General features: G+C 37.9%; 1 protein-coding gene across 1 annotated transcript; it reads right to left on the bottom strand.

Moving 5' to 3' along the window:
• Window positions 1-2,997: 2,997 nt before the first annotated feature.
• On the bottom strand, window positions 2,998-5,229 carry LOC145117375 (large ribosomal subunit protein eL20z-like). The gene is made up of 4 exons (XM_079053672.1): window positions 4,878-5,229; window positions 4,093-4,174; window positions 3,419-3,533; window positions 2,998-3,310 (listed from the first exon to the last, which is right to left on the bottom strand). The coding sequence occupies exons 1-4, from the start codon at window positions 5,092-5,094 to the stop codon at window positions 3,263-3,265; spliced, it is 462 nt and encodes a 153-aa protein (XP_078909798.1). The 5' UTR covers window positions 5,095-5,229; the 3' UTR covers window positions 2,998-3,262.
• Between the last annotated feature and the right edge of the window lie 8,883 nt (window positions 5,230-14,112).

Genomic DNA, 14,112 nt, shown 5'->3' with positions numbered 1-14,112 from the left:
TCTCAGTTCCGCGAGACCTTGAAAGAGATACGATTGTTGATCGGTTCCTAAAGTCATACTTGCAGTTATAGTTATTAGACTTATCCAAGTGGGAGACTGTTGGATAAGGTGTCTAAGTCCATAACTATTTCTGGTATGTACTTGACCCGGTTGGCATGGTCCATTTGGGTTGCATGGCATTGCAATACTAGGATAGACCAAATGAGAGAAAGGACACTTAAGGTTTATTAATATATTATAAGTTCTAATATATTAATAATATTATTTAATTAGTATTGATCAAGAATTAATTTGGAATTAATTAAGTGATCAAAAGGAGACTAATTAAATATATGGGTTGATTGTGTAAATCATTCATTCTTATATATGTGGGCTTGTGATCCAAGATTCCTTATGTTGGACTAAGTCCATGGGGTGACCCATGGATACTCCATGGAGGTTAAAATCCATGGAGCATAAGGAATGGGTAAAGTTATGAGTTACATGGTGTAACCCTAATAGCCACCATATAAAAGAATCCCATGGCTCAAGAAATCGTGCACTAATGTGTGAGTGTGAGGGCTAGACGATTTCAAGGAGTGTTCAAGTTTCTCTCAAGTTATTCCAAGTGTATTTGGTGTTGTGTGAACCATTTGAGGTGTCACACTTGGGGCACTAGGCACTCAAGCTTCATGAAGACATTCTACATCAAAGAGGTATGTATTCTATCTTGTTATATTTATTATTTTGTATGCTAGATTAGGATAATACCTTGGATGTTCATAATTGTATGTATAATAGAGAAAACATAGATCCAAGGTATTTAGGGTTGCATGTACACTTAGGAGTGTTAGAATGCTCATAACCCAACAGTGGTATCAGAGCCTAGGCTTGTTTTCTTGTTATACTTGCAAAAGTAGCTGAAAAATCGAGTTGGATGCATATATTCGATTGTTTTGGCTGGAATTGGACTAGGAACATTACCCTAAGATGTTTTTGGACTTATAAACTTGTTTTTGATGTGGTAATGTTCATGCTAATCCAATTTCTAAGATAATTGTCATAATTTCAAGATTTGTATTAGTTTGTATGTTCATGCTAATTTCTTGAAGATTGATGATTTGAATTATCTTGTTCTTATGAGGTTCTTAGATTAATAGAAAAGTTGTGTGAAATAGTTGTTTTCAATCCATTTTAATCTAAGAGTTGATTCCAAAGTGTGTTTTTGTAACTTGTCCTCAAGTTATATGAAAAGTCACATTTAAGAATCATAAAACTCATAAAAGTTGGCAAAGGTTACAAAATGAAGAGTCTAGTTCTAATTAAATGGTTTTATGACTCCATAACTTGTCCTCAAGTTATGGAGGTTCAAGAGTCTCTTCATTAAATTAAAAAAAAGTGTAACCTTAATTAGTTCCATAAGTTACAATAAAAAAGTTATTTTTTTTATTAATTAGTTTAAAGTCTTCCATAACTTGTCCTCAAGTTATGGAACTTGAAGAGTTTTTTTTTTTTTTTAATTAGAACTACTTTAAACTCATAAGTTATGGAATTAATTAGTTTTGAATAGTTTCAAAACTTGCCCTCAAGTTTTGGAATTTGAAAAGTTTTCACTTATGAATACTTTAATTCCAAGTTAGCCCTTAGAATTTTAAAAGTTAAAATTCAACCCTTATACTTTATAATATTATAAGTTAATAATATTTATATATATGTATAAGAGTAAAGTCAGTCTTACCGTTAGTAGGCCTCATTCACGAAGCCGGTCTATAAGGGGGGTATAAGGTTACTGCCTATAAAATGGCAGTTTAATGGGTGTCCACTCTCACCCACCGCTTCCTTGACTGGTGGAGGGTCGTTAGCCGAACGGGTAGGACAAGGACTATAATTCTCCTTTCATTAAAAGTATTAATGATAAATACTAAGTAACTAAACTCTTATTAATACCCAATCTTAGTTACTTAGGAAAATGTGAATTTGGTGCTAACCCATGAAATTACACTTTGCACTGTGCTTAAGTCGTTAGTGGAGCGTGTGTGGTTAACCGGCACACTAACCTGGACTTAACAAGGTAGGCAAAGGGTAACTTAATATTTATCATAGTATCGGTGGAGCGTGTGTGGTTAACCAGCACACTGATTAAGGGGTAAATATTAAGGGTACCAAGTATATTTGCATGGTTATTCACACCTTGTTTTGTGATCCTCGGCATCCCAGTCACAAAACCTGAAGGGCACACTCGAGATTGAAACATGCCTTTGAACAGTTCAATGAATCTCAAAGATCTAGGACTTTCAAATCCAATTAAAACCTAATAAATTATTTCGTTTTTCATGGTGGAAATTGGTGAATCGTCATTCACCTACCTTCAAATATTTTATAGCTTGGATTACGGCATCCCTCTTCTAAGTTATAAAATAGTTTGTTGGGTCCTACCTTCAAATATTAGGGTTACGATTAATGAAAATGTGTACGCTCCCAGCTCAAAATAACAAATACGGTGTAAGTAAACAAAAGGAATATTCACCAAAGAGTTTTTGCAGTTCCAAAACCTGCGAGCTACATTATCGTCGGTCCAGGCAGTCCTTTCCACGCTTATTGCGTCTTGACAATCGCAAGGTGGACAGGGTTCATCATCACGAAGGTTTCCGACACGCAAGAGGTTGATCGATCGACTGGAGGAGGCAGACATTGCTCTGATTATATCGATTGAGTGTAGAGTATCAAGAGGGAGACACTGACCTAATTTGGGGCAACAATGTAACGTTGATGGTTCAATATAATGAAGGTTTACATGTTATAAGATGACATGACCAAATGGTTGTCCACATAAGCCAATACACGTCAGCAGTGACCCCTAAACCGATGACATTTTCTCCCATTCCTATAATTAACCGGTATTTACTAACATTAAAGATCAATTGAGCACAAAAAAAACTTTAGTGACTAAATATGCAAATTGACCAAACATTGATATGCTACTGTATCAAAAACCCTAAAAAAACACTGTTACTCAAATTGAGAAAAAAATGAGAACATAAACACTCCCCCTAATGGCTATTTAAAGATGGGATTCCTTGACAAACTTACAAGTTACAATTAGAAATACTAGACATAATTCTTTGTCTACGGGTCATGTTTATACACAGGCAAATACAATAATCAACCTCAGTCTGGATGGATACACATACAAATTCACAACATAATACAGCCATTTAAACTAGATTTTTAAGAGAAAAAAAAACAACTTGATTGATTTCATATATCCATTGTACAACCGACATCAAATGTTTGCAACACCAGAAATCACAGCAATTGTTCCAATAATAGCCTGCAACAGGAAAGGAAAGGTTACTAAAATAATGATCTAATCTATTTAAATAAAACAATTTAGGAGGTTGCTTTTAATTAATAATTAATAAAATTGTATAAATCTTACAGCAATTACGCATGCAACATATCCTGGTTTCTCGCGTTCATCATATCCAGCACACAATAAAATGAATGCTCCGACATACCAGGGGATCATTGCAAAGAAGAAACCAGCAATGAACCTTCAGGGGAAAAAATACACCATACTATGATTCAGACATACAAATATACAATTTAAAATAAAAACATTTCAAATACATAAAATAAAATTATAAATATTTGATCAGATATTCATATGTGAAGTATTTAAGTTTGAGGTACTTAGGTGGAACAAATTAAACTTTTTGATGAGTTGGTTTTTCCAACTTTTAAACCCAAAACGTTAGCAAAAGTTAAGTTTAGTGGTTATTAGTTGATAACATGACCAACAAGAGCCACTATGTACTAACTAACTTTAAAAAGGCTAAACAAAAAGGCCCTATCACATATAAAAAGAAAAAGTAAGAATTGCCTTTGAAGCAATAGTCAAGAAAAAGCTTCATACTTGCATTCTTACACACTAAAAACAAAGTACATATTGGGATTGTGGGATTGTGGTCAGATGGGGTTGCCCTATCTTACAAATAGTAAACTTTTATCAAATCCCTTAAAAGCCACCAATAAATTAATTTAAAAGTAAAACCTATGTTTAGTCCCTTTTTTTATTTTATAACATGTTATAGGAGAAATTTTGCAACTTACAATAACCATCCAATACCAATACCACAGCAAGGAAGGCGACCTTCTCTCACAGTTACAGGTCTTCCTTCAGCAACTTCATAACCTGGAACATCATATAGAATGTTAAAACAAAGTTAACATAACTTATCATCCAAATCAACTGAGCTTTTCAGCAAATGATGAACATGATGATATCTGTCAACAACACCCCTGCTTTTAAACTCAAAAAAGGGAGGGTCAGACATCAATATATACTTAGGGTTGAACTAGATGTGATGATTATAACTCCCCCAAGATGGTAGACTGATCAGTAATATCTAAATCAATTTTATAAAGGGCTCACAATTTTAACTCACAAGAGACATTAGATCAGAGATGTGTTGCACAATGAATAATCAATATATAAGTAGAGCATCAGAAAGGGGCTCAAAATTGGAATCAATTCCCATTCAATAGGCCAATTAGACAGCAAACGTACATTTCATACAATTTCACCAGAAAACAGTTATTTACACCAGCTGGATTCACAAGAATTATCTAATAGTTTGTGAATAATTCATAGTTCACTACAATGCTTCATAACTGAATCCAAGAATTTAGTAGCCTAGCTCTTTGATATTCAATGTAAAAGTCCGAACATCCACATTGCGTTTTGCGAGATACTGGAGCTAATTCGGTTTTATTTGTAACTAGTTTGACTTGATCAAGTAAACAAGAGATTGCGAATTTTCAGGTAAAAGGTAAGAAACAACCGTATCGATGAGGTATTTGACTTTGATCTATAAGGGGGTTTTACATATTCGTACCTGGGACAGCCTGGTAGCCATGAACATAAGGGTTGACCGAAGGCCCACCTGATGATCCGGGAGGCGGAACAGGCTGAGGGAAGCCGATTACCGGTGGAGGAGGAGGATAGTTTTGAACGCCCTGGAAAGTACCGTACTCATGAGGCGGCGGCGGTTGTTGCTGATCCTGGTGATGCTGGTAGTACTGCTGATTGCCATCTTTTCCAGGTTCACTCATGCTTTATCTTGGAGACGGAATCGAAGGAAGGAACAAAGTCAACAAACACAAAGTTTTCTAGGGTTCTAGATTAGATCTTTGGATCACAAGGAAATGGATTGTAAATTGTAATGGTGTTCGATACAGCAAATTCTTGTATGGCGTTGGTTGATAGGACCTGGACACGTGGACATAAACTAATAGTACCACCGAGCAATCACATAAAATTAGAATCGTGCCAAAATGGACGTTTTGTCCCTATTTTCAAAAATTAACTCGGACCGTCTCTTGTATTGTTAAAAGTTGCACAGTACATCCCTCGTCAGTTTAAATTTACACGTTTCATCCCTTTTGATACATAAAAAGACTATAATACCCTTTTTCTTTTCTTTTCATTTATTTTGAACATTTTTAATTATTAAAATTATTTTAATTATTTGCCCTGATTATTTTTAATTACTAAAAATTATTTTAGTTATTTTTCTATTTTGTGGAATAAGAACTGACCACCACCACCACCGGTAATCTACGCCACCACCAGAAAATGGAGCACCACCACCACTTCTCACCGGAAAATGTAGCACCACCGCTACCCCTCACTTCACCCAACCCACTTATTCGTTAAGGTTAACATGTTTCACTAAAAATAACTACAAAACACCACCTCATTCACCAAACCAACAACATATACTCAACCCACCATCGAACCAGGCACATTTACTGTTAACACCACCACCATCGTTGGTTTGGGGAGCAGGGGTTTCACAGCTGGGCATGCCGCTTTGAAAGCCGCTGCGTGCAAAGTGGTAAAGCACGAGAATGCATGTATAGAAAATCAACATGTGTTTATACATTTTACATTCGATACATTTGGTTTTCTCGCACCAGAGGCGGTGGAGCTCCTCAATAGAGTCCAACGGGTCATGCATTAATGTCATATCTCCTAGATCCACAAATGTAGTTTTCAAAGAATTGGTTTTGCCATCCAAAAAGGACTAGCGGCGCAGCTTATTGCCCGTTTGCCTTCAATCGATATGTATTGAACATTTTATATTGGAATGCAAAACCTGCAAAACAGGAAAGAATAACAGGGTAAATTAGGAAGTAGGTAAATTAGGAAGTAAGATTCAAGGAGATGGAAAATTTGATTTGATACAAAACTGATTGAAAGAAAACGATTTAGGGTTCTTAAATTGAAAGCAAACTTGATTCACTGAACCTGCAAATGTGATTCATTACAGAGGGAGATGACAAGAGGGGGTTGTAAGTCTGCACTTCGTTCGATCGGTGAACCACCATCGCCAACTGTGAGTCGCTATCTTCACCGGCGCGCTGTCATCGTCACATCATCTAGAGTTCGCATCATTGTGTTATCGCAGAGGAGGACTGTCAATGGAGACGATTTGGGTTCGATCCGAACTACTTCTCCGATCTCAATGTCCCTCTTATCCGATCTTGCGTGATGGACTTGTACCTGGTTCGATGACCTGATTTCGATGAGGACAGAATGAAAAGGGGAAATGGAAGAGGGAGGGTGGGTTGACTTGTGGTGGGTAATGATTTGATAGCATCGCTGGAGTGGCCGAAGAGGCGGAGATGTCCTGAAGTTGTCGAAGTCGGCGATGATACTGGTGGAGGTGGAGATGACTGAAGAAGAAATGGTGGAAGAGGACGGCGTGCTTCGGGTTTAAGGATCTTTATTTAATATCTTTGATAAAAGGAAATAAATAATTATTTTCATAATAAACAAATCAATAAATTATTAGTAAATAAAAAATCAATCAAAAAGAAATAAATAAGGGTAAAATTGTCTTTTTATATCTCGAGGGATGAAGCGCATAAGTTTTAAAGTAACGAGGGACAGTCCGAGTTAATTTTTGAAAATAGGGACTGGACGTGTATTTTGGCACCTGCACGAGGGACGATTCGTGTAATTTACTCTAACATTTTCTCCATTTGTACTCTATACTCTATCTATTATTATACATATTTGAACAAATCAATGAAATAGTCCTTATGATTTACCAAATTTTCACATTTGGTCTTTATTTTTTATTTTTTCATTCAAACCGTCTTCGTGTTTTGATTTTGAAGCGGTGTAAGTCCATGTCTAATAGGAAATGACTAAAATTATTACACTATGAAGGTTTTACGTTTTTTTGAAAACCCTAGTTCGCCAAAGGTTTGACGGGGTTCAGGTTCGACATCACCGGAGAAAGAAATAGAGAGAGATTACAGCAATGGCTACTCTAATCTAGTACCTAGTATCGTCGTCATTGTCGTTTTCATTTTGGTGGATGATGGTGGTTGTGTAGAGAGACATATATGGTTGTGTTAGTGATTTTAGTGTCACCATGCCATTTTATGTAACTGGAACTAACATGTGAGCTAAGGGGTTTCATAATTTGTACTCTAATATATGTACAGGTTTGTGCAGAGTGCACGCATGTATAAGATCGAATTAGAAGCCGGTTTAACGATAAGTCGGGGGTCCGGGGGCAGCACCCCTGGGTCCGGGGTTTCCAAAGGGGCGGCGCCCCTTTGGCGAGGTCTAGGGGCAGCGCCCCTAGCGGGGTCCGAGGGGCAGAGCCCTTGGCTGGGAACATAGTGAGAAAAATGAATTCTTAAGGGTGTTTATGGTAAAACTGATGAAATTCGTCAGTTTTGGAAACCCTAAATCCTCATTAAATTTCGAATTTCCTGGCTTGCTTCCAAAGCAACCCATGACGACCAACCCTAATAGAAACCCTAATCTCGTTTATTATATTAACGACTTTTCTCTTTGAGAAGACACACGAAATTCTTAAGCTCTCGTTTTTCATCAAACTATCATAGATTCCTTCTAGCAATTTGGCTTACGACTTCTGTGCCTAGAATCGTAAGTGTCCTCTTTGATTATCCTAGGCTGAATTTCTTGCAACCCAGTCATAGGGTAGAAATATCAGTTTGGAAAATGTTCACAAGATCCAAGTGGTATCCAGATCTCCACTACAAACCCTACTTTTTCTAACAGGTTGTAGCACAGGGAGAATAAGGTGTAGTGGTGGTGGGGAGAAAAAAGAACAGAGCACCGGTTTGTGGTGGGGGTTTGTTGTCGAAGAAGTGGGAAAATGAGGGCGATGATGGTGGCAAATGGTGGAGGTGGAGTTGGAGGAGATGTAAGGTTTTATGATGTTGGGGTTGAGAAAGAGAGAGAGAGAGAGAGAGAGAGAGAGAGAGAGAGAGAGATAGATAGATCCCACACACAAGCCTTCTACCTCCAGTTAATCTCTTCTCTCACCCTTCAACCCGTCGACACCTTTTTTTCCAACATCCTTGGCGGGTGCCAAATTACCACCACCAGCATCTGTTGATCCCACCACCAATGTACACCGCTTATGCCACCCCTTCTATGTAAGGTAGCTTAGCAACAGGTTGTCCTTTAAACCCTTTTACCCTAATCTGAAAAATGATTTCTTAGAGATGGGTTTTCTAAACACTCATAACCGACTCTCACCTCCAGTGAAGCCACCTTCTGGTCCTGTCATCCTCTACCTTGCCAGAAAAGACTGCAGTCAGCTCACCCACCACTCTACTCTCTTCCTTCTCTATTACATACGACCAATCTAAGTAAGTTGGACGAACGATGCTGGAAGTAATTCACACGAATCCGACCACAGATCCAAACACCAAAACACCACCTGAAGCGCCACCTAAAGCTTGTTCGATTTGATTACCTACAAGATTGACCACCTGAAGGTTCATTCGATCTACAAATTGTTCGATCTATAAATTGTTTACTGGCTATGGAGGCTAGGGTCGACTCGTAGATGGATGTTCGTTTGTTTGTATATTGATTTGCCTAGGTTTGTCTTTATTTAATCGATTTTCATATGGGATTGTATTTGGGATTTTCGCATCTGGATTGTATCTGTGTTATTCACCCAGAGGGATTGAAAGACCCACACTTTCGTATTTCTGAAAGACCCAAACTTTCATACTTGACAATTGTTACTCCAAAACATGCTACTTGCATATTCATAAAAACAATATTTTACATTGATAACTTGTTTACATAAGACTGGATACAAACCGACTATTACAAATTTTTATATGTTACATAGCTTCCCAGGATACTATAAGTTATACATACATGAGTACAAAATACAATAGTTTCAAACTATTCAAAATCTTCCAACAGTATACGATTATACTAGTTACTTATCTCCTGCAATTTGTTAAACATTGAAAGGGCTAAGCGGTGACGCTTAGTGAGTTCAACAATAGATACAATATAACGTTATGCCATATATATACTTCAATATGGCAGAAGCAAAGAGGAACAAGAAACAACAAAGGCATATGTGAATCATGTAACAAACTTTCCATATCAATCAATGATTTGATACAAAGATATACGATCAATAAAGCTACGACCCAAATGGCACAGAAGACATTCACTTTCTGATTTAAACATTTTGGTAGATTTCAGGCTGAAAGCCCTGTCTAACCTTCTACCAATACCATAGAATAGAAGTCATTCTCTTACGAGACATGCTCTACATGGTCAGAGGCTACATACCAGTACCACCATGAATCTAAGTCCTTTCACTGATCACATGGTCAAATGTATAACTTTGATATCATAAATAGCGGAAATAATAACAACGGAAAAGCACATAGCACATATAACACATAACATACAATTGTTCCTATATATTGAACTCACCGTGAAATAACCGGGGGTTAAAATAGTAATTTGGGCAGCACTTCGTTACTATAATTGACTTTCTTCAATGAAAACCGGGAGTTTTCTTAAAAACCTGGCCCTGCGAGGGTTGAGCTTCAAACCGAAAAGATAAATTTATCGGGCTTCTCGGGCACTTCGGGGCGTGTTTCGGGTGTTGGAAATGATTACGGGGCTTCGGGGGAAGTCGAAATAGTGAAAATATGAGTTTAGGGGTGAAAAATGCCAAATTTCTAAATCTAGCCGGGAGATCTCGCAACTCCTATTTATAGGGGAGAGCCTCGAATCCGAAGCAATGAGAAGCAAGCACGTGGCTCGCATGCGAGGCTCCAGGTGGCTCGCTTCGCAGGTCAACACAGGGAGGGCACGCGTCGGCTTCTTATTGGACCGAGGCCTCGGGTGCGAGGGTTGCGACATGCGTCGACAGATGGCTTCGGATGACGCATCAGATCGGACACGGGGCGAGATCAGACGTGAGGTGACGTGGGCGAACTTATCCATGCAAAATTTCTCAGAAGTTGTGCCCCAAACTTCTAAAATCCATAACTTTCGCATACGGGCTCCGTTTTTGACGTTCTTTATATGCACGCGTAGGCGGGAATATACTCTACAACTTTCGTTTAGACTTCGTCGGTTAATTTTGATTTTATTTTTAATATTATTATTTTTAACAGACCTGGACAAGAAAATCCGTTAAAAATTCATAACTTCTTCATCCGATGTCCGTTTTCGTCTGTCTTTTTACCGTTGTACTACTATTTACGAGACCTTCGATTCTCGTTCAGGTTGTGTCGGCTAAAAATCACTCGATCTTTATTTCGAGTTTTTAGCTGTCTACTGCTATTCCGAAACTTAGAAAAATCATAATTTCCTCATACGAAGTCAGATTTGGACGTTCTTTTTATGAAAATTCTCGGTTTAACAAATACTACGATTTTAATTTAGATCACTAAGGCTAAAAAGTAGTTTATCAAAAACTCACTTTTTACGTCATTCGGTGACGTGCCGGTTTTGTCGCGGATCTTCGATTGGTCATAACTTCTTCGTTATTACTCGGATTTCGATGAGATTTTCGCCTAAATGCTTCTAATGAAATTATCTACAACTTTGAATAATAAAATTTTACTTATTTCAAATTTTATATTTTCGTTAAATTTCGATATTTTAACTTTTAATTGGAATCTCATAAGACTTCCAATATTTTCCGAGTGATTCTAAACATAGTTTTACTTCATTTTTAGTAAAAATTATCTGTTAGAACTCAATACTCAATATCACATAATATTTCATAATATTATTCATTTTTAAAATTAACAAAACACGATTTCAAAACGTGTATGTTACAGGGATTTTGGTGTTTGGATTTGAGTTTGAGCTGCAAATTTGATTTTGGATTTAGATTTGAGTAGCAGGTTCGATTTAAATTTCATGTTTGATTTTGGATTTGAATTTGAGTTGCAGATTGGATTTTGTTTTGGATTTGTATTGCACGTTCGATTTTAGATGTATTTCAGATTTATGGTTGAATATTAGGCAGTTTGTGTTGAGTTTATGGTGTATCGGATATGTGGCTGAAGATGGTGACCAGAGCCGGTGTCGGAAAACTGGGTAGTTTCGTCCATTTGGGAGAAGGGAAGAAGTTTAAGGTAGGGTGGGCAAACAATAATTAATAATTTATTTTATTTAATAATTATTGAAATAATAAAAAAAGAATTAAGAAAATAAAAATATATCATTAAGGGCAAAATAGTCTTTTTACGTCTGGTAGTGTAACGCCCGTGTTTCTAGGCTAGACATTAATATTGACATAATGGTCTAGGTTAACCTTTGTAACTCATTTAGAAGAAATGAAAAGGAATTATGTGAATTTTATGTGAATTATGTGTTTTATGCTTAATTATTAGGGTTTAATTAATTAAGAATAAAAATGAGCGTCAAAATTAAATATTAGATAAAGCTGATATCTATTAAGAAACTTGTAGTGGGCGTGACAAGGATTACGGATATATAAAGAATGCCGAAATCCGAGTTATAACGAAGAAGTTATGACCTGTCGAAGTTTCGCGACAAAACCGGCACGGGGCCGAATGTCGTAAAAAGTGAGTTTTTGATAAACTACTTTTTAGCCTTAGTAATCTAAATGAAACTTGTAGTATTCGTTAAACCGAGAAGTTCGATAAAAAGAACGCCCAAATCTGACTTCGTATGAGGAAGTTATGATTTTTCGAAGTTTCAGCGTAGCAGTAGACAGCTAAAAACTCGAATTTTAGATCGAGTGATTTTTTTGCCGACACAACCTAAACGAGAATCGAAGGTCTCGTCATTAGTAGCTCAACGGTAAAAAGTCTGACGAAAACAGACGTCGGATGAAGAAGTTATGAATTTTTAACGGATTTCCTGTCCCGGTCTGTTAAAAATAATAATATAAAAATTAAAGTCAAAATTAGCCGACGAAGTCTAAACGAAAGTTGTAGAGCGTAATTTTACCTACGCGTGCATATAAAGAACGTCAAAAACGGAGCTCGTATGCGAAAGTTATGGATTTTAGAAATTTTTGCACAAAAATCGAGAAAATTCGTATAGTCACGTTTTTGCCACGTCACCTTCGCTTAGAGCATGCCACGTGTCCGAGAATTGCTGAGTCATCCGGAGCTGTGGCGCATCCGAGGAGCGACGCGTGTGCAGCCTAGTTCGAACCTCGCAAAGCCTGCCGCGTGTCCGATCTTCGCACCAGCTGTCACCCTTTCCTCCTGCTTCGGACCCGACCCTCGGACCCAGGTTTCAGTCCACTAAGAAGACGCCAACGAGGCCCTCGCATGCGCAGGCCACGTGCGAAGCCATCTGCCCTCTTCGGATCTGCTGACGCGTGGAGGCTTCTCAGCCCTTGGATCAGTAGCTTCGGACACTATAAATAGGAGGGTGCGAACCCTCCCGGCTAAAGTTGGAAAATTGGCAATTTTGACCCCTTTTTCAATATTTTGGTTATTTTGACCACCCCCGATGCCCCGAGATCAATTCCAACGCCCGGAACACGTCCCGGGGTGCCCGAGAAGCCCGGGAAATTTATTTTTTCGGTTTCGAAGCCCGACCCTCGCAGAGCCCGGTTTCTCAATAAAACTCCCAGTTTTATTAGAAACGATCGTTTTAGGAAACGAATTGCTGCCCGATTTTCGTTAAATCAGGTGAGTGTGTAGTCACTTTCACCTTACACATAGATATGAAGTATTTACCTTAAAATACGTGCTATGTAAAAATATATTAATTGTTTATTTGAGGTGACTGTTGAATTGATGTTTTATACAAGTTTTAAACTGTATATATATTTTTATCTACAAATATGTTGGGTAAAACATGGGTAGATGAATTAGATGATGTGTGATAAAATAAAAGTGATGAGAGGTATCGATATTTAAGATGATCTAGTCATCTAGCAGAGTATAGACAACGGCCACAAACTATTTTAGATAGTCCAGTGGAACGTTAGTAGACTTGTAATCGGTACGTATGTTGGAACTATATGTTCATAAAGTGTTCTTGAACTATATGTTCATTAGGTGTTTTTGAACTATGTGTTCATCCATTAGTTCTTCCTTTTGACACTATTACGTGTCGGGGTACGGGAGCGTACGGGAGTACTTTATCAGTATTTTCCCTATACTTTTATTTGGAAGAGCTTTGGAGTTTTTGTTCTTTTATGAAGTGATTGGACAAGCTTCATGAGTTAGTGATATAGATCATGAGTTAAATAGTGGGTGTGTGATGAAAGGTGAGTTGGATAGATGAGATGATCAGTGATATAGATCATGAGTTGAGAGTGAGTGGTGAAATATGGGAAAAGCTTTTACCCAGATGTTGGCGTGAGTGGTGCAATATGAGAAAAGCCCTTACCCAACGTTGACCCCCGTCATTCAGCAGAGTAGGGATGACAACCATGGACTGTTCTAGACGGTCTGCGGAACACTAGCAGGCTCGCAACCTGTAGGTGTTAATGGACTTAAGTGTTCATTCGTTGTATTCTAAAACCCCCGTCATTCAGCAGAGTATGGATGACAACCATGGACTGTTTTGATGGTCTGTGGAACACTAGCAGGCTCGTAACCTGTAGGTGTTAATGGACTTAAGTGTTCGTTCGATGTACTCTATTCCCCTCATGAGTGCCTTTAGGGCATGTAAGGCTGGGGAAACCCCTTAAGTATGTTCATCAGCTGTATGGAAAACCCATTGACATGTATTGCGGGGAAAACTCTCGTGGGAAATACCGTCGATGAATAAGAGCTATGGACTAGCACATGGCGACGATGTGACTTCGTGCC

Source organism: Lactuca virosa, chromosome 5 (assembly GCF_052849685.1).
Source record: "Lactuca virosa cultivar CGN04683 chromosome 5, Lactuca_virosa_CGN04683_v6, whole genome shotgun sequence".
Taxonomy (NCBI): Eukaryota; Viridiplantae; Streptophyta; class Magnoliopsida; order Asterales; family Asteraceae; genus Lactuca; species Lactuca virosa.
The sequence above is the reverse complement of the archived record's forward strand: the minus strand, read 5'-3'. Positions and strand labels throughout refer to the sequence as shown.